Consider the following 19246-nt stretch of genomic DNA (forward strand, 5'->3'; position numbering starts at 1 on the left):
ATAACCTTGTTCACGTCTATTCTTCGCGACAAAAGGCAAGAGAAAGGGGCACAAGGCGGTGATGTGAATCGAAAATGTGAAGGCGTTCAGATAGCGTCAAAGGACAATCCTGCCGACCGCGTTGGCCGTACAGAAGCGTGTGTCCAATTATAGTGATCCCGGTGCAGGCACCCGAGTAAAGCCGCATGATCAGCGGCCCTTGTCAACCACTCTCCAGGGACCAGGACTTCCGTCTGTTCTTGATTATTCTCGACGTCAACCTTGATTCTCGTGGAGAGAGGCGATGCCAACTTTCGATGTCACGTCGTACGGGGTGAAGACCGCTGCAACGTGCCCAAGGATCAACGTGCGCGGTGGTCGCACAAGGCCGAAGTGTCGTAAAAGTATGTCGCACACTCCAGGCTATCGTTCGTCACACCCTGAAGGATGGATGTTCCTATAGTCTGAAGGTTATGGCAAGCGTCATGTCAGGATCACCCACCAACACCTCATTCCTTCTCTGCTTCCATCTTCAATCTCCTCTCCTCTCTCCACTTAGGCCCCCATTTTAACAGCACCCAAAGAATAGGCGACGTTGCTGCTACGACGGCAGCGATGAACGTGAAGCACCAGCCTCGGCCCATCCTGTCAATCATAATATTGATGATGGCCGTTCCCCCTGCGCCCATGAGACATCGAACGAGATTATTGGCGGCGGTAGCTGTCGACGGGCTGAGGGGATAGTAGTCGATGAGCATCACGCTCATGCAATTGAAGGCTCCGGTCAAGCACAGTCCGGCGATAAAGTGCATGACTAGAGGAGCGGCAAGTGACGTTTCCACTTCGAGGATCCAACCATAGCATAGAACCGCCGCGGTGCCAAATACGAGCATAGGAACGGCGACTCGCAACCGCGCTCTCTCAAGTGGAAAGTCCTTCAAATCATCGCCCCTTTTCTTATCGATGCGGAAGCCTTCTTTCTTTGCGACTCGACGGTAGTTCCAATCCATCAGCCGCCCTGCTGTCATTGGAGCCGCAAGGGCGCCGACTCCGAAGGGTATAAAGGCGAGTCCAATTTGCAGGTCGTTGAAACCGTAGATCTCCGCGAAGAGATATGGTGCCGAGGCAATCACGTCGTAGAAAGCCGTGTATACCAGGCTGTTATAGAGCAGCAACAGCCCTGCATCCTTCTGCTTGATAACGCGCAAGGTACCAAGAGGGTTAGGTATCCGGAGTTTCCGCTTCTTGGCTAATCCCTGCTGTTGCTCGCGTGAAGTAGCTCTTGTAAGTTCCATCCCTGCCTGCCGAGTCCGACGTACTTCGAGGTAGTTGAGGAGGGACATATTCCATCCCTGGGGTGGCACGCTGCCGTTGCCAACAACGCCCCGGCCGGTTTCGGGGAAGGCAATGAGAAAGGGTATCAGATAGGCTGCGGTCATAATTACTAAGAACCAGAATATAGCTCTCCATCCTAAAAATTCGGAAAGCAGTCCTCCAATGACCGGAGCTATTGCTGGAGCGATCATCGGTCCCTGTGATCTAGTCAGCGCTGGTTATGCACCGGAATGTAATTGCAATCTTACGCTGGTGACATAGCCCATCCACATGCCACGCTCTGCGCTCGTCGCTATGTCTGCTACTACTCCGTTTCCCAGGGCAATAGTGGCGCTGCTCCCCGAACTTTGTACACATCGCAGGATGAATAATGCAGCATAGGAGCTCTGGAGAGCAAGACCCACATTGGCACCTATATAAATAATGAAGCCGATAGCGTATGCAGGTCTCCTTCCGCTGGGAGTTGGCTTTAGTTAGTGTGTGTTCATGTGGCTTTGGATAGTACTCACGCCATATCGGCCAGGTCGCCAAAGATAGTAGGTGCCAGTCCTTGGAAAATCATATACGACGTGAGCGTCAAGTTCATCAGCGTACTGGACACTTTGAAATCGCGCGTCAGTGTCGTCAGGGCGGGAAAGTAGATGTTGGCTGAGAGAGGCGAAAAGAAACCACCCCATGCCGCGAGGAAGACGATGAAGTGCTTCTTTCTCCGGCTGAAGACGGAGTACGGCGGCGAATTGGATTGAACAGCGGATAGAGCTTCGAGGTCCTGGCGATGCTCATCCTCGTTCTCGTTGATTGATGACGATTTCGAAGAGGGAGCGGGAGCTTCTTCAAGCTGTTCCTTCTCTTTATTTTGGGCTGATATCACTTCCACCGCTTTTGTGGTCTCTTCTCTTTCAACATCCTCAAGTTCATCCTTCCCCACTTCTCCACCATTGGTAAGTTCTAGTGACTTATCATCATCGATCATGACCACGGAATGTCTGAAAGAAAACTGCTGTTGTCATGGTATGGGTCGATGAGGCATTGAGGCAAATAGACATGTTATACCCAAGCGATAATGAAGAGGAGATAGGTGCAAGTTGCCGAGCCATGATGTATACCCCGGCACGCGACAGTCAATCTTGGGCGAGGTTGTCCGACGGTGCTCATCTCGTTGTTCGCGATTGGCTCACAATGGCTTCATGCCGCTTTCGCATGCAACGGTGCCGCCCTTTTCGATAACGCGAGGCCGAAATGCGATCCATCGGGCGGCTTTTGTCCGACGGGCCAACACCTCTTCTGTGACTAGTAGGACAGGGTCGAATAACGCAAGGTGATATCCGTGCAGGTTAACCGCTGAAAGCCCCCCAGGAAGAAGCAGCCGGCTTGGATTCGTCAGCTAGGTAACTATTTCCAATTGCGGTCTGAGTAGTGCACAAAGATCCGGCAGAAGGCTTGCGAGAGGAATGAAGTGAAGAGGCGAAGTGGTGAAGCATGAGGCTTCGGCGGTGATGAGGCGACTCGTCATCCATTGGTCAGTTAAGCGAGCCGATGATCCCCGCGGAAGCATCGTCATGGCTAGCTTTTGATGCCAGCAGGCCGAGCAGACGCAGCAACCACGACATGGACATAACACCCGTCTTCAACCAGGTCCTGGCCGCGCACGATTCGCGGCCAGTAGAACCGTATACTTTTCGCCTGCAGGATCTGGACGAGTTCCTGAAGGAAGCATATCGCATTGTAGGACACGTTGCCGGCCGGGGCTCACAACTTGACAGCTAACCACCGCAGCGAGCGCACATTGCGGAGCTCCACGCATACCTGAGATCAATACGGCAAAGCTACCTCTCCACCGCGCATCCTACGCGGCGGAAACAGCTCACGCGCACGAACAACGCGAACGGCCTACTCCCTGTAGAGAAGGACACGAAGTACCTCACCGATGCCCAGCGGACCGAAATAGACGCCTCGGCGAAGCAGTTACTCCGAGAGCTTAATCATGCTATCAGCGGGCTGCAGGAGACGGAGCAGGTGCGACAGGCTGCCCAAAATGCAGTTGCATTGAAGAAGCGCGCGAGGAAAGGCTTGGGTGCGCTGGGACGGTGGGCAGCAGGCGGCGCAATAACTGCGAAAAGCCCCGACGAGGAACTCGAGGAAGCTAAGGCGAACACGATCAAGGCGCACAGGGAGAGCATAATATGGTACCTGCAACGGGCGCTGGAAGAATGTGGCCGCTTCCAGAGTTCCATGATGGAGATCAGGCTCACGCGAGAGGTCGAGAAGAGCAAGAGTGTGTTATACAAGGCGAGAGGGACTATGCCTACCACGGAGGATTACAGCGGTATGAACGGGGCACACAATGCGGCGCCCGACTATCGCGGAAAGACAGCGCAGATGCAAGAAGCCGACGCGGTTGCAGTGGAGCAGCAGCTGGATCCGGAACAACTTCAGCTATTTGCGCAGGAAAACCAGGATCTGCTAAAGCAATACGAGGACCATCTTGATCAAGTTCGGTATGCACAATGCTCCTTTCGCGGTAGCCTCAGGCGACTGACATCAAACTCAGCACTGCGGAAAAGTCACTGCTCGAGATTTCCGAGTTGCACACTACACTCGCAACCAATCTCAGCGTGCAATCCGAACACATCGACCAGCTCGTAGTGGACTCATTTTCGACGGCGGAGAATGTCGGGACTGGGAACAAGGAATTGAAGAAGGCGACGGAGAGGAAGAGCACTGCGCAGATGGTGTTCTGGTCAACCTGCGTCTTCTGCGCGACGCTGGTCCTCTGGGACCTGTTCATATGACGGAGGACAATGACAGCTGCACTCGCATGCGCGGTCAGCAGATGTCCGACATGCAACATGTGAAGACGGTGCTATCATGATCCGACAAGTTCTGCATATTCTTTTTTGCCTCGAATATGATGGCCCAATCTGGCAGAAGAAATGAAAGCCTCGTGGCAGGTAGCGAGCCTAATTGCCGGCATGCGGCATCCTCAGCCCAGCCCAACAGCCCTCTTCTTGTATGCCGCTGCCTGTGAGAGACCGCTCAGACTGTTGACATCACCATCGCGCAGGACCCTGACCTCGGGAGTGCCTCGGCTTGCCCCAGAACCCCCGGGAAGCTGATGACGGAGCCGCAACCTTGGAAACCTTAAAGAAAGCGCTCCGCAGCTTCAAGCTGGTGTGTACCAGCATCGCCCACTCGTCCGCATCCCGTTGCTCCATCATCACTCCACTTTTGCGTCGGAAACTCGCGCATCGCCCCGGGCTCCCACTGCGCACCTTGCGGGGTTAGTGCGGCTTGGTGAGGCGGTGGTGGCTTCCCGCTCAGGCGGTGAGACGTATTATTCCGAGCTTCGATCATGCCCGAGTCACCTTTCCAGAAACCCCCCTCTGACTCCTCAAATACCTCTCCTCAGTCCCGGCTCTCTCAGGTTTCTCTGCACATTGCACCAATGGCTGCCACCGCGTTTCAGGCCGATGTCGTCCCCCAGGCGCCAGAAGACCCGCTGTTTGGGTTGATGGCTGCGTTCCGCCGGGACACAGACCCGAAGAAAGTCGACCTGGGCATTGGAGCTTACAGAGACGACAATGCGAAGCCATGGGTCTTGCCCGTGGTCAAGATGGTAAGTGCGACCTATCTCGAGCCTCGAGGGCTTTTTCCTCTTAGCAATTGAGCCCGCAAACATGCTGACGATGTGGACGCTAGGCCGACGACAGACTCCGCAATGACCCCAACCTGAACCACGAGTATCTGCCAATCGCCGGTCTGGCAGACTTTACGGCGGCCTCGCAGAAGCTCATCCTGGGAGGGGACAGCCCCGCCATCAAGGAGAAGCGAGTACGCAAGGTCCCCCACCATTGTTCATGACTCAGGCTCACACAAACGTATAGGTCACCAGCTTGCAGACTATCTCTGGCACCGGTGCTGTGCATCTGGGTGCTCTGTTCCTCGCAAAGTTCTATAAGCTGAACACGAAGCGCACCGTCTACTTCTCCAACCCCACATGGCCGAACCACTTCCAGATCTTCTCCAACGTCGGCCTCCCGAACCAGACATACCCGTACTTCTCGAAGGAGACCCGCGGTCTTGACTTTGAGGGCATGATCAATACCCTACAGAACGCAGACGAGGGGAGCATCATCGTGCTTCACGCCTGCGCGCACAACCCGACTGGTGTGGATCCTACGCAGGAGCAGTGGAAGAAGATCGCAGAGGTCGTCCGGGCGAAGAAGCACTTCCCCTTCTTCGACACCGCCTACCAGGGCTTCGCCTCGGGTGACCTGGCGCGAGATGGCTGGGCAATTCGCTACTTCCTCGAGCAAGACTTCGAGATGTGCATTGCTCAGTCCTACGCGAAGAACTTCGGGCTTTACGGCGAGCGCGCAGGCTGCTTCCACTTTGTCACCTCTCCATCGCCCGATGCGCAATCGACCGTTACCCGCGTAGCCTCGCAGCTCTCCATCCTCCAGCGCTCCGAGATCTCGAACCCACCTGCCTACGGTGCGCGCATTGCGTCGCTCGTCTTGAACGACCCTAAGCTCTTCGCACAGTGGGAGGAGGATCTGAGGACAATGTCTGGTCGCATCATCGAAATGCGGAAGGCACTGCGTGGCAAGCTTGAGGAGCTGGGCACGCCCGGCACCTGGAACCACATCACGGACCAGATTGGCATGTTCAGCTTTACGGGCCTGAGCGAGACCCAGGTCATGAAGCTGCGCGAGGACTCGCACGTCTACATGACCAAGAACGGCCGCATCTCCATGGCCGGCCTCAACACGCACAACATCGATTACTTCGCCAAGGCCGTGGACAAGGCCGTGAGGGAGACGCAGTAGACGCGGTAAAACTGGACATCCTCGGCACACTTGCTGCTGCAGGTACGGGTGCGGGCGGGCTCGGGGATGCGGACGCAGGTGATTCGGGAAACAGGGCGCTAGTAGGAGCGAGCAGGTGACTATGGTGCGTCGGGTTGGTGTCTTCCTGCGCGTCGGGAATCGACAAGTTTCAGTCGCCGAAGACCGCATGCAACGACTTGATCACGAAAACATTTAACGGATGTCCGGATGGGCTTGGGGTTCGGGCTATGACGGGTTTACAAAAGAATTGTAGAATTAGGTAACTCTTGAATGTAGAGAATCTCCGCTGTTGTGCGAATCCCTGCTTGCTTATGTGATTCTCGAGAGGAACGCGGGTATGCTTGTTACGTCGTGCGTGGGCTCAGGATGTACACTTAGTGGGAAGGATTTGGGGGTGGCTGATAGGTGGGACTGCGGAGGCTGCTAGATGGCACTCCGTGCTTAAGATCGTGGAGGCTGCGAGCTAGCAACTGCCGCCTGCCGTAAGATTCAGATTCCCCATGCTGATAGACGTAGCTTGTAAGATCGGCTTTGGGGGGCCGAAACCGAGAGATTGTCAGCAATAGGAAATGCTATGCTGTCTTAGAGTCAGAGTCAGAGTCAGCTTTATGCGCTGTCGCTTTCTGCCCTCTGCCGTTGCGCGACTTGGTTCGTCCGACGAGGCTTGCGAGGCTACCGCTACGGCTTATGGCGCCCAGCTGTGGAGTGGAAGCCTTGCAGAGCCTCGAGCCTCGCTCTCGCAAGATCGGCGTTGCGTATGGGCGGATGGGGTATGCGTTGCGGGTTAGAATTTCAGGGCTGGATTGTCATGTCAACCTTGGACGTCACGGCAAGTAAGAGTGGTGAGATTCTTGTTTGATGTATATTCATTATTGGTCGTACCACATACGGTAGATAATTGGTAGGGTAAGATATGTACGGGGCCTCTCTCGTGCGGCGGGTAGGTAGGGGTGCGTATGTATGTATGCATGTATGTATGTACAGGGAATTAGATAGTTTGCGTTGTGCCTTGTCCGGGCTTGCAGCTGGGGTGGGGGAAGCAGTTTGTATGTACAAAAGATGAGGGAAGACGTTTCGGGTATATTGCGTGCGCATGGCGGGGTTGCAGGTGCGGCGGCGCCTAAGAAAAGAAATGTTGGGAGGAAGGAGAGTGGGAATATGGACTGGGGAAGTAGAGTAAGGGACAGACGCCGTGGTAACTCCGTCGCTGGGTGGGCGCGGAATGGAACGAAATGAAATGGGATATACAAAGAAAAGCGGCTGAGCGAGAGTGTGTGGAGAAAAGAGGAAAGAGGCAGAAATGGCCGTAGAACACATTACCATCCCCAGAACACCCAAAACACCATTCCAACCTCCAAAAAGAAACAAGATCTGAAGGCAAGAGATCAAATAATCTCCTTAATCCCATGCCTCGCACTCAACCTCGCCTTGATACTCCAACTCCTCTTCCGACTCCTCTTCTCCTCCTCGCTCGCCTCCGCGCTCAACCGTCCCGGCAACCCCCTCGGCGGGCTATGGCTCAGCCGCAATTTGCTCATATCGAACTTCTTCACCGGCGGGCTCTCCGTGATCGTCTGGTCTCTGTACTCTGGCACTGTGGTGCCCTGAAGCGGGAGGCTGATGATGGACGAGTTGTTGGATTCTACGCGTAGGAGGGGACGTGTCTGCACCCAGGAGCTGAAGTCTTCGGTTGGAGGGCAGGGCGCGCGCGCCGATTGCGGGCGTTGCTGGGTGAAGTCCAGGTGTGGGGGTGCGAGATTGGGCGAGGAGACGAAGGCAGAAGAGGACAGTGGGGGAGTCGGGGTCCGCGGGCGCATGGCGGAGGATATGTGGCCGGGTGGAGTTGGGGCGTGGATCGATGGGGCGGGAGATGGAGAGGGTGTTATGACTGGAATTGGGGCCTGCGCTGAGGGTGTTGGTGATGGCTGCCGGACCGTGGGAATCGGGGCTTGTGCTGATGGTGTTGGCGAGGGTGTAATGCGAAGTGCGGGGTGTGTGTCTATGTCCTTTGGCGCTGATGCCGGTTCCGGAGAGGGTGTTGGGGTTGTGCGGAGCGCCGGGTGAATTTGCTCAAGGCCCTGGAGGGTCGGGGTTGTTGGCTGTGATGGTGGCTTGGGGCTTCGAGGTTGCGTGGCTGGAAGCTCTAAGCTCGATTTTGACGACTCTTTTGAGTGCTGTATTGCGGAGGGATTGGGAGACACGGATCGTGAGTTGGTGGCTGAGCTCTTGTCTGCGTCTGGTGGGAGAGGCGGCAGAGGCCTGTTGATCGGTGGTGGAAGGGATTGCAGAGAAAGCTTGGACAGGCTGGATGTGCGCTTGTGGACTGTTGGTGGAAGGATGCTGACTGGCACATTAGGGAACGCTTCGAGCTCGGTGAGGTCTTCGTAAGAGGCGTGGACGGTGATTTCTTGCGACTTTTGCGTTGAGCGCGAGGAGTGGCGGGAGTGTGAGGATTTGGAGGATACGGTTGCGACTTCTGAGTGCTCCGATGGCGCCTCTTCCCCGTCTGATTGTGGGGGCGTGTCCTCCAGAGTCTCCTCTGGAATTGACTCCGGAAACGATTGATGAGAAGGGGGTTTAGAGGACGTTATTAGCGGGCGGATAATCGACCAGGGCGGAGATTGTTTCATGAGCTCCTCTAGCTGGGGCTCGGGGTCTTGAGCATCCCAGGCTTTCAATTGCTTCGTTACCCATGGATTCTGGGTGCAGCGCAGCTTGGAGAAGTAGGCGCTGCAGGCTTGGGCGTTTGACATTGGGTGGCCATGGTCAAGCAGGTCTTCCAACGTAGCCAGGAACTCGGCGTTGAAGTCGTCGATGTTGGAGTACTGGTCGATATGAAGATTCAGAAAATGGCAGAAGACGTGGTGGTACTCTTCGAACTTGAACGACTCAAAGCGCGCGTCCAATGCCTCCATCATCTCTTTCGCGGTCATGGCGGAAGGTGGGAGGGGCGGTCCCACCTCGAAGACTTCCAATTTGATGTCGTCGGCGACCGAAAGGAAAATATCCAACTTGACATCCCGATCCTTCTTCACCCAAGCTCTTCTCTCTTCCAATAGCTCCGGTTGCGAGTTTATCGGGGAGGATACCGGAGAGAAGAAGTTTGGCCCGGCGTCTGGCATAGGCATCGGACAGCTACCATCGCAATGAGCCCAAGTTCCCTTCGCTACAAACGCGCTCTTCACGCCACGTCTCCATCTTGTGTATTCAGGACCTGTAGCTTCTGGCCGTAGGACGTTCACGCCCGGCAGGCGGGGCGACGGTAGTTGGGGCATGAGACTGTGAGAAATTCTGTGCTGCTTAAATCGGAGACCACGACGGCGACGGCGCTAAGTGTCTTCAGACGGGAGAAGAACGCTTGATAAAAGTCGGACATGTACAGGCCACGCGGAAGTCGCTCTGACCGGACATTTGCCTCACAGCTACGCTGCACGCCGTGCGGCACCTCTGCGATTATATGTGTCGGCATTCTCTGACAATGACATCGACCGGACTCGCACACCCGCACGCGTCGCACCGCGGCGTCGGGCTTCCAGCCCTGCATCCCCAGTCGCAAAAGCCCGCAGTGGCTGGCTCCCGCACGCCTACTTGCCTGTCCCAGACCGGAGCGTGCATATCTACACACTGCTAAGAGGCTGATTCCGACCATTTCAGTCAGACGTGCTGCCTGGGCCTGCAAGTGGGCTGCGGTCAGCACACTATTGTTGTACACCACCTCGGTGAGCTAATATCTACAAGAGGCAAAGCGAGCCAATGGGGGAGTAAGACGGAGCGACCGGGGTAGGACCATTGGGTGCGCTCGTCGGGGTGCGGGCCTGGGAGCTTCAGCTCGAAGTCCGAAGAGTATGGGTCTTGCATCGTGTTGTGAAGCCACGAGTGTACTAGGGTAGGCGGTCGCAGTGTTGGTTGCGATAAAGGCTCTGCAGGGCTACGCGGGATGATGGATGCGAACGACCAGAGCCGCGGGGTGACGGAGAGAAGTCCTCCGGGCTGAGGATGCATGCGATGGGGCTCCGGAGGGCCACGGCTTGCCCGTCAGATGCGTACCACGGTTTTGTCTGGATAGCGATGTGGCGCGTAGTACAGGGAAGATAAAGATAGATGTGATGAGTGATAGGTTGAGGAAGTCTGCGTGAGCGGGCAGGTAACCCTTGGAAGATCGACGCTCGAAAGTAGCAGTAGATCGCGCGGCCGTATTTGTCCTTGGCCCGGTGCCTGAGGCTATGTTTGGGGCCGCTGTTGGGCGGGTGGGGCGAAGATTGGCTTAGTATATAGGAGAGAATGCTGCCCAAAATTTATATATCGAAAAGGACAACACGTACTTCTAGGGCGCCGTGGCGGAGTGGTTATCGCGCAAGACTAGAAATCTTGTTCCTTCGGGAGCGCCAGTTCGAATCTGGTCGGCGTCGTCCTTTTTTTGGCACAATTTTTTGCCGGTTAAAAATTGTGTTTAAGATCTTTTCTTTTGGCTCTGACTCCTACCTTGTAGACGCTTGCGTTTTGGCGCTTTGTCCCTGCGACGGTCGAGTGTGGTACGTGCCAAGACCTGGCGTTTGATTTGCTAATCTAAGCTTTAAGCTTGAGCTCGCACCCTCCACCTCCACCTCATCCTCCTGGACATGCCTCCACGGCCGTTTCCTTTTGCCCTGCGTGTGGGCACCGATATCTGTAGTATTGCGCGCGTGCAAAAGCTTATGACGGCACCTTCTCGCCACTTTCCGCAGCGCAAAGGCTGGCATCTTCATCGCTTTCTCGCCAGGTTGCTCACATGGCCTGAACGGCAGTACTTCTGGGAGCGATACAAGGACACCGACAATGTTTTGAGCGAGTTACACGCGGTCGCGCCGTTTCTGGCAGGGCGGTAGGAGCCCTGTATCTTCCAATTGCGTGATTGCCGAAGTTAACTTGCGATAGATGGGCCGCAAAGGAAGCTTGTCGCAAAGCTTGTGAGCACCTAGGCTCGTCGAATGGCCTCCATTCTATCATAATCCTCCCCGTCGCTTCTAATCGTGGCTTTACCATTGAGACTCGACGACCGCAGGGACTCATCCTTCGTGAACGTTTACCTGACCAACCGACCGAGCTCCGGGAGACAGGGGAAGCGCAGGATAGTAATCAGGGAGTGCTTTTCGATATCGACGCTATAGATGGGCAATTGTGCGAGGTCAGCATCAGCCATGACACACATTGGGCTACTGCCGTCGCAATCGTTCCTACAATCGAAGAATGGAAAGAACAACACTCTGAGGGATAGGTGGGCGGAGAAGAGAAGCACTCGGCCTAAATACCCAGCGTTGTCCATTGTTTCGACTTGCTACCGTTCCACGTAGACATGCGCCCGGAGTACCCTCGCAAACCACGGTGAAATTCGGATGAAATGAATGGCTGACGAAACAATCATGCGCTGCTGGGATTTCGAGCGTCGTCACAACAAGCACCAGATTAAGGTTGGTGACAGGAAGTCCTGCGGCAACTCCTTGCAGAGGCATTCATCCACAGTACTACGTGGGTAAGAAAACATGAGCTTTCACTTGCCTCCCGGATCGATGATGACCTTACAATCCAAGAATGCTGCTACGCCAAAGCAAGACCGCGATCTTCATTGCAATGTAGGGTAGTGAAAGAGAAGAAAATCACGAGGACAGTTATCGCTACTGCGGATTCAGTCCCTCCTGCCATGGTGTGCATCGACATAACTGGTAAGTGAAGGATGGAGCACCGGAGCCGCTGGGTACACTATCTTGTATGGACACGCAGGCCGATACGGACTTGTAACGGCCTCAATGTCTGCAGCCCGAGACACGAGGGTCGGAGAGAACTCTACAAAGACCAATGGAGGATTTTAGCCTCCCGCGAGCACGACGCGAGCTTCACTGCAATCACAGCTAAAGGGCTCCAGACAACGTCGCGAAGATGTCAGGGTTTTCCCGCAAGTGTTTCTCTACACGTCAATGATGCCGATATATATCATCATCTGAAGCATTAGCATCGATTGTTCAACGGCTCGTCCCGTAGGGCTTCATTTCTTGGCCCTCAAAGCCACACCGCCGGCTCGTACCACCACACCAGAACCCGGAAAGCCCCACTTCGACCATCACGCATTTCCTTTTCCAGGCGGCTAACTGTGCCACATCAGCCTCGTATTCGTGAACCTTTCGAACAAAACACGAGACACCAAGACTGGATCAGTAAAGCGCCGCCTTGGCTCACACGTTGATTTGAGGAACCAGAGATCTCGTGGACGACCTTCTGCCTTTTCGTTATGGGTCTCCTGGGCGTTGGGGGCTGTACTTTCGTGCCGCAACCTCGTGAATATCGTACCGGGAGGTGGGTAGATCCTTAATAATAGCTCTGGGACCTTGTTGTCGTCGTGGATCTCTCCAGCTTCGCTTTTGATCGCCTGGCTGTCTCCCTGCTTGTGTTTCGCGGCGCCGGAAGTGCTTCAAAGGGTGATCTTCTCTACGAAACAAGTCGCCAATTACGCCTACAATGCGCGCGTCGTATTTGGCGAGCTTCGCGTTGCTCGCATTCTTCAGCCTTGCGGAGCCGCTTGTGGCCACTCCTTCGATCGCGGATCCTACCATCACCGCGCCGCCTCAGATACCCCATGAGCTCTTGTTCAAGAAGCAGGATGATGTTCGGTACATAGGATGGATTTCATGGAGTGGAGAGTGGACGCAGCGCACCTGTGACTATGGCGGTACCTTCTATTCCGACAATGACGACTGGAGGTGTTGTGCGACGAGCCTTGCGTCCTGTAACGGGCCTATAGGATGCATCGGGGGGAGCTTGATTTATTCGTTTGCGACGGGAACTGTCAGTCGGGGAACCTACGCGTGGTATGTTCCTTCCTTCGCAAATGATCTCGCCAGGATGGTTCGGAGGCGCAGAATTGGTGGGAGCTCGGAGAGCTAACTGTTGCGACCGCTTAGTTCCGAGGTGTATACCGATCCCGCCGACTATTCCTTCTCGATCTGCAATACTGGATTTATGTATGAGAATACGAATGATCCGGACCCAAAAACAAACATCTTCTGCGGTGTTAGTTCGTTGAATTGGTCTTATTATCGTCAGAAGCCAGAGGAGTCGACTACATCATCAGGTAAAGGAGCGCGCCAATCCCGGTTGATACGCTCCTATGCTTACTATTCACAATCGCAGAAGAATCCTCAACCACTAGTCCGTCAACGACTGTCCGGACGACGACGTCTACTTCAGCTTCCCCGTTTCCCATCGGCACCGCGGAGCCCAAGAAGGAGAAAAGCAAGGCATGGATTGCGGGCGCTGTGGTCGGTCCTGTAGCTGGGCTGGCATTACTCGGAGCGCTTCTCTGGTACGTGGCCCACGGTGCACATACTAGCATGTCACAACTTTGTTTGGCCGTAGAAAGTCGCTCCAGAAGGCCTCTTGCAAGTGGAGACTGTTCAGACATGCCGGGGTGTTTCCCACTCTTCTCTCTGATATGATGCATTTGCTGATGTGTACTCTACAATTATAGGTTCCTCCTTGCAAGACGTAAGAAGAACCAGACATCACCGCAGCAGCCACAACCTTCAATGCAACAACAAGCACCAGGAGGACCCTACCCACCACAAGGCTACGTCGGCAGCCCAAATCCACCTCCCCCAGCACCATCCGCGGAATACTACAACCCGCAAGTGGCGCAAAAACAAGCGAACATGGTGCCCTACGGCGTCGCCTCACACAACAGCTGGATTCCCCAACCCCCTCAATCACCTACGACGCAAGGCTCGCATTCCCCACAACCACCACCCCAAAGCCCCTACGGATCACCGCCGCCTGCACAGCAGTGGAATTCTCAAAACCAACAAGTGTATAATAACCAGCCTCCCACCAGCCCTCCGTCACAGAGCCCACCACCACAAATTATGCAGGCAGGTATGGTGGATAACGGGGGCGTGAATAAGCAGTCGGGCGTGGGTGTGAGTGAGAGACCGTTTTCAGCGGAGTTGGATTCGTCGCAGCAACAGCATCAGAATATGGCGCAGTACGTTCCATCATGGCAGCAACCGGGGCAACAGCAACCGCAGCAGAATTATGTAGCGTATTCGCCGCCGCCGCCGCCGCCGCAGACGGGGAGATAGGAGGAGGAAACGTAACGAAAAGAGTCGCGGGAGAAACGGGTAGGGAGAATTCTGGTTTTCAGAGCTAAACGACTTGAGTTATCATCTTTGGAAGATCACAGCGAACACGACTCGAAAGGCCTTCAGGAAGAAGCCGTGAGGTTCATAGCTAACGATATTGAAAGAGCGGGATTGTTATGAGGTTATCCGAATCACTGGGCTAGTTTAATGCAAAGGAGGCACGCTTGGACGAGAGACGAACGCGGAATGTTTGGATTTCTGCATGTTCTATACCACCACCACTAGCTGGATTCTTAGGATACTCTGGCTTACCTATCGGCATTGGGAATGGTTACACCTAGTATCTAGTTCGTAGTTTGTAGTGTTTATACCCAGGGAATCTATGTGGAGATGATCGTCACGATGCCCTCGCCGGCGTCGACCCGTACCGGATCATCGCTGTTTCACGCTCGGCGATCGAATTGCGACATTGGTGATCAGACCGATGATCGATCTGGAAAGTTCTAGCAAGACGTTCCATGACACCGAACCCACATAAAACAGCATAGTCTAGCATATGGAACCGTAATATGCCAGTGTAACATGGCGTCGCTCCCATCAATCTTCGAACCTCTATATACCGGTACATCTTCTCGCTGATCTGATTGCGCAAAAATAGATCCATGATACCGAGTCACCTAACTTTCGGCCGTGAGGCATATCGATAAGCGTTCTGGTAGTAATGTCGGGTCGTCGAGATATTCATCACAGGCATCATGGATTACCGCATTCAGCCAAAACGGCACCTCGATCTCGCAACCACAATCTCGGCCCTACGGCTACAGGACCTGTAACGCAGCCTCTCTTATCGCCCTAGTAGGTACCACATACCGGGACTCACCAGGACGTCCGACAGTCCGAACAGTAGCGACGACGGCGAGTCTGACTCCATAGACCGCATGCCACGTCGTTGCCAGCCCAGCCGTCAGCACATATATTCCTTCACGACCAGAAACCGGGCAGCAGCGAATAGCAGCAGCGCATGCCGAGAGAAGAGCTTGCGCGTCCCTTATCGATACCTAAGGCTAAGGCTACTGTAAGCTGCAGGTCCTGTCCCTACAACTCAACATATCCCGTGCCGTTGCACCATTCACGATGCGTGCCACGATTGTCCGGTCCGGCAAGTGGGGGAGGAGAGGAAAAGAAACTTGTTGGATGCAATGCACATGCAAAACGCACGTCTAGACTTTCCGACTGTCGGTATCGGTATTCTGCTTTCGTGTATCGAAAAGGCTTTGTCAGGTAGACTCGAGCGGTGTGCATACTACTGCGCTCTACGTGAAGAGATTTACAACACCAGGGCTTCTGTTTGGCGGAGGAATCTCGGACGGCGTCGGGAGCCCGGCTGCGCTGCCAATCGAACTTGTGGAGTCTGTCAATTGTTGGTGGGTAGTTGAAGGCGTTCGAGCGAACTTCGCGCGCGAGTAGGAGAGAGACTCGGCGGGGTGCTGCAGCGTCGGGGAAGGCCGATGCGTTGGTTTCAGGGCTGGAGACGATGTGAACTGCCGAAGATGTTGAGCACGAAAAAGTGTGCGAAAATTTAGAGAAAAGACAGACTTTGGGAGAAGGCGCAGGCCACGCAGCACGTGGTGTTCGTCGTGTTCCCTCGTGTGCCTGAAGATCGCCGCCGCAGAACCGCGGGCGATCTGCGCAGCGTGCACCTGTTCCTCGCGTGCCGCGACCATCGCGAAAATACAGATGCGAATGAAGTGCAGAGAATATCGCAAAGGAACCACCTTCCTCTTGCGCAAAAAAAGAAAATAGAAACATCTTACTACATCCATCCATCTCGCCGGTCCTCCTTTTGCGGACCCCTTTCATCCTCATTCCGGCTACCCAAAAAGCGCGCAAGATGAGCAACGACGATCTCCAGCTCTCAACCCCAACTCTGGAGATCAACACGATGAACAAAGCTTAGCTCCCAAGCCCGATTTATTGTTTGAATTTCGCATCTTTCGGGTCACCTCGTCAACCACCATGTCAGCGTCAGTGTTCGCAATTTCCGACGGCCGGCCATGTTGGCCGCAAGTTGGGTTTGTGCTGTTGCTGTGCCTTCTCGCGTGTCGGCGCGTCGCGCTGCGGCGAGGACGCAGCGGGAGGGACGATTAAGCTCTGCTTTTCCGTTCTGTTGGCCCGGCCGTGTTTCGCATCTTGAGGTTGATTCAACGTCCAGCCTCCTGGGGTGCACGATTGGGGTTCAATGAAAACGGGGTTTAGCAACAACTCGTGAAGCAATTTCAGTCACACGAATCTTAGGCGTAAGTTTAGCAAGCGTGCGACACCACACACCCTCCGCATGGAGGTTGCGCGGTTAAATAGGGGGTTTGGGCAAAGCGTGGGCCCTAAAAGTGCTCACTCGCCAAAGCCACGCGCGCATGTTGCACGCGAAATTAGGGGGAAAGCCAATTCGAACCTTCAGGTCACAATGCACCAAGGGAACCAAGAAGTGCTTCATCTTTTGAAATGAGTCTATTTTCAAGGAAAGAATAATGACTAGACAATAAACTCTGTACTTTTTCTCCAAGCGCGGACGACCTGATATATGCTCAGCCTCCCCCCGCCGTCCATTCTCAAAAGAGGAAGGAGACGTATATCCATACGCGTTCCATGAAGCAAACAAAAGGGAAAAAATATGTTCCAGCACGCCAATGGGGTTGAGGTGGTATATCGTGACATCGTGAGAATATGTGACCAGAAAACACCGCCGTGAGACCCGCCCCCTGTCGCTATTCGTGGTGATGCCGAAATCGAGGAGAAGGCGCGGAAGGTCGAAGATAGCAAAGCGAAACGTTAACACAATGCAAGACGGGTGCGCGTCGATAAAGATATGGTAGAATGGAAGTGAATTGCCTGCGACGCTGACTACACCGTCATTACATGTTGGAATGGTATATTCCTCGTCTTCTTCCCCCTACTTCCTTCAAATGTGGTATCTTGAACTCCGGCATGCGCATTGCGACGGAACCGCTTGCCCAACACCGAATATGCCAAATCATGTCGGTAACGATATACAGGTGATGGGCTAATTTATGCGCGGAAGTGTTGATGGCGGTGGCCGTGAGCGTGCCTCTTCTCCTTGACATACACGGTGGTGTAGACAAACTCGGTCTTGACGTTGGCGGGCTGGACGGGAGCTGGCGTGACTTCGGCAGCGGCAACGTCCTGGTATGCGGGGGCTGATGTAGCGGCGGCCTCAGTGGAGGACGGCTCCTCGTAGACCTCGGTGCTGCTGGGAGCCGCTTCTTCGGTGCTGCTAGGAGCAGAGGGCTCGGGAGATGACTCTCCAGGCGCTTCGCCGCCGCATAGGTAGAGCTCCATGCTGGCGTCAAGGTCGCACCACTTGGTCTGGCGGTCGTCCCAGTTGACGTAGGAGACCCTGGCGGCTTCCTCTGAGTTGTAGACACTGAAGATGGGGCAATGCTCGTTATCAACAGCGGACGTGAACATGCCATCCTGGTTGCCGGCCTTGAAGTAGAACCCATCGTCCCAGCCGGGGCAGTCTCCGGATGTGCAATCGACGAAAGACATATCAAGGTAATTACCCTGGTAGTCCGTCGCATGGTTGAGATAGTACTCCAGCTGGGTAAGATCGTTGCCGCCGCAAGTCTCATACTTGGAGAGCTTGATGGAGATTCCCGTCCCGTCAGAGGAGTCCCTCAGGTTCTCATGGTAGAATTCACCCGGATTCAGTGTCAGACCCGCGCCGTCAGGGCATCCGAGCTCCTTTTGTATCGACCAAACATTGACTGCGTAGGAGCAGCGGTTGACAACCTTGGCCTTGGGCTTGCTATCGTCGCAGGTGGCATTGAAGTTGGCCGTACGTTTGTGAATGTTCGCAACGGCAGAGGCTGAAGCGGTCGCAATGAGCGCCGCGGCGGCGAGAGTGAGCTGCATTTCGGCTGATAGATGGTAGGCGGTATGGGATTCAAATAAAGAAAGCTTTGGACTCGTAGAAATGGCGATTGAAAGAGCGACTGCCGATAGCTGAAGGAGTGAAGCTATCCAGCGATAACGAAGGCTGACGAAGTCCGGCTTGTTGCGGTGGTGGGAAGGAAAACGGGGGCGCCTGGGGGATGTGAACTTAATAAGGGAGACGACATCCCAGTATCAGCCATGCCGCGCCCAGTCAGTGACCCGCCTGCCATGGAACGAATGGCCGCTCAGGGCGCAGGTTTGTTTGGAACCTTGCCAGGCGTTGTGGCGGTCCGGAGAAGCTGCACGGATGAAGTGTTTGGCCCCAACAGGCATGGCTCAGGGCAGACCAAGCAGGGGTGGACCAATCGGACGACCGCTGTGCCTGATCGGCAGATGGCCTCGTCGGGACTGGTCGTAATAAAGACCGCCCAGGCCGGATAAGCTCTAAAATAGGAGTAAATTACGACCGGGATTAAGATGATGGTAGTCAGCGGTGGCTCTGGCCTGCAGATTTGGTGCTCAGAGTTTTCTTTTCGACCGCACTACCATCGGGAGGGCAAGCCGTTTCACCATGACGACACGGCAGTCGAATGCTGAGTTTGCGCCCGAGACATACAGCAGACCAGAGAACTTGCACGGTAAAGGCGGCTCCTGCTGTTGTGTGTTCTGTGCTGGAGGAGTGAAGCCGAAATGAGCACCCTTGGCTAGGCTGGAATTGCTCCGAGGCGGGCGCTCTGGCGCTGTGGACAGGCTTGGAAAGGGGCGTCTGATCTGTCACTCGCTCTCGCAGTCCCTGGTCGCTTAGACGTGGCAAGCAGGAAGAGAATTCTGTCTCCGAACCGTCCACGAGAGGGGGGCAACGTGTCGAGGCCCGGCACCGTCGCCTGCAGTCATCGCGAGACGGCCCGGCAGGCGTTGAGAGCTGATTGATGACCGCTGTGTCTCGGTGGTATCGATAAGCCGCCAGACGCGTGTGGTGAGCCGTCCGCGTTGCCATGTCGCCTTGGCCACTCAGGAGGAGAC

The 19246-nt window shown here is 55.0% G+C and overlaps 8 protein-coding genes and 1 non-coding gene across 9 annotated transcripts; 5 read left to right on the top strand and 4 right to left on the bottom strand.

The window, feature by feature from the left end:
• Positions 1-337: 337 nt before the first annotated feature.
• On the bottom strand, positions 338-2568 carry BU26DRAFT_121178 (MFS general substrate transporter). The gene is made up of 3 exons (XM_033819527.1): positions 1824-2568; positions 1563-1770; positions 338-1511 (listed from the first exon to the last, which is right to left on the bottom strand). Exons 1-3 carry the CDS (start codon positions 2285-2287, stop codon positions 489-491), a joined length of 1695 nt encoding a protein of 564 aa, XP_033677920.1. The 5' UTR covers positions 2288-2568; the 3' UTR covers positions 338-488.
• Positions 2569-2922: 354 nt separating this feature from the next.
• Positions 2923-4106, top strand: BU26DRAFT_570344 (syntaxin; the record flags this gene model as incomplete). Its single annotated transcript, XM_033833999.1, has 3 exons — positions 2923-3039; positions 3091-3812; positions 3866-4106. The coding sequence occupies 3 exons, from the start codon at positions 2923-2925 to the stop codon at positions 4104-4106; spliced, it is 1080 nt and encodes a 359-aa protein (XP_033677921.1).
• A 560-nt stretch (positions 4107-4666) lies between these two features.
• Positions 4667-6143, top strand: BU26DRAFT_510142 (aspartate aminotransferase; the record flags this gene model as incomplete). The annotated part of the gene is made up of 3 exons (XM_033827204.1): positions 4667-4930; positions 5014-5145; positions 5199-6143. The coding sequence occupies 3 exons, from the start codon at positions 4667-4669 to the stop codon at positions 6141-6143; spliced, it is 1341 nt and encodes a 446-aa protein (XP_033677922.1).
• Positions 6144-8401: 2258 nt separating this feature from the next.
• BU26DRAFT_437634 (uncharacterized protein) lies at positions 8402-9439 on the bottom strand (the record flags this gene model as incomplete). The annotated part of the gene is made up of 1 exon (XM_033824249.1): positions 8402-9439. A coding segment is annotated over one exon (1038 nt), but the record flags the coding sequence as incomplete, so codon positions are not given.
• Positions 9440-10492: 1053 nt separating this feature from the next.
• BU26DRAFT_t60 lies at positions 10493-10573 on the top strand. The gene has a single exon. It is a non-coding gene; the product is annotated as a tRNA-Ser (tRNA).
• BU26DRAFT_523914 (uncharacterized protein) lies at positions 10503-11688 on the top strand. The gene is made up of 3 exons (XM_033830164.1): positions 10503-10696; positions 10743-11025; positions 11079-11688. Exons 2-3 carry the CDS (start codon positions 10784-10786, stop codon positions 11416-11418), a joined length of 582 nt encoding a protein of 193 aa, XP_033677924.1. The 5' UTR covers positions 10503-10696; positions 10743-10783; the 3' UTR covers positions 11419-11688.
• A 714-nt stretch (positions 11689-12402) lies between these two features.
• On the top strand, positions 12403-14468 carry BU26DRAFT_121203 (uncharacterized protein). Its single transcript, XM_033819528.1, has 4 exons — positions 12403-13003; positions 13097-13266; positions 13326-13497; positions 13663-14468. The coding sequence occupies exons 1-4, from the start codon at positions 12654-12656 to the stop codon at positions 14267-14269; spliced, it is 1299 nt and encodes a 432-aa protein (XP_033677925.1). The 5' UTR covers positions 12403-12653; the 3' UTR covers positions 14270-14468.
• An 896-nt stretch (positions 14469-15364) lies between these two features.
• Positions 15365-16135, bottom strand: BU26DRAFT_510145 (uncharacterized protein; the record flags this gene model as incomplete). The annotated part of the gene is made up of 1 exon (XM_033827205.1): positions 15365-16135. The coding sequence occupies one exon, from the start codon at positions 16133-16135 to the stop codon at positions 15365-15367; it is 771 nt and encodes a 256-aa protein (XP_033677926.1).
• Positions 16136-16924: 789 nt separating this feature from the next.
• Positions 16925-18312, bottom strand: BU26DRAFT_121207 (uncharacterized protein). Its single transcript, XM_033819529.1, has one exon. It carries the CDS (start codon positions 18200-18202, stop codon positions 17336-17338), a length of 867 nt encoding a protein of 288 aa, XP_033677927.1. The 5' UTR covers positions 18203-18312; the 3' UTR covers positions 16925-17335.
• Between the last annotated feature and the right edge of the window lie 934 nt (positions 18313-19246).

Source organism: Trematosphaeria pertusa (assembly GCF_010094035.1).
Source record: "Trematosphaeria pertusa strain CBS 122368 unplaced genomic scaffold BU26scaffold_18, whole genome shotgun sequence".
In the NCBI taxonomy this organism is placed as follows: domain Eukaryota; kingdom Fungi; phylum Ascomycota; class Dothideomycetes; order Pleosporales; family Trematosphaeriaceae; genus Trematosphaeria; species Trematosphaeria pertusa.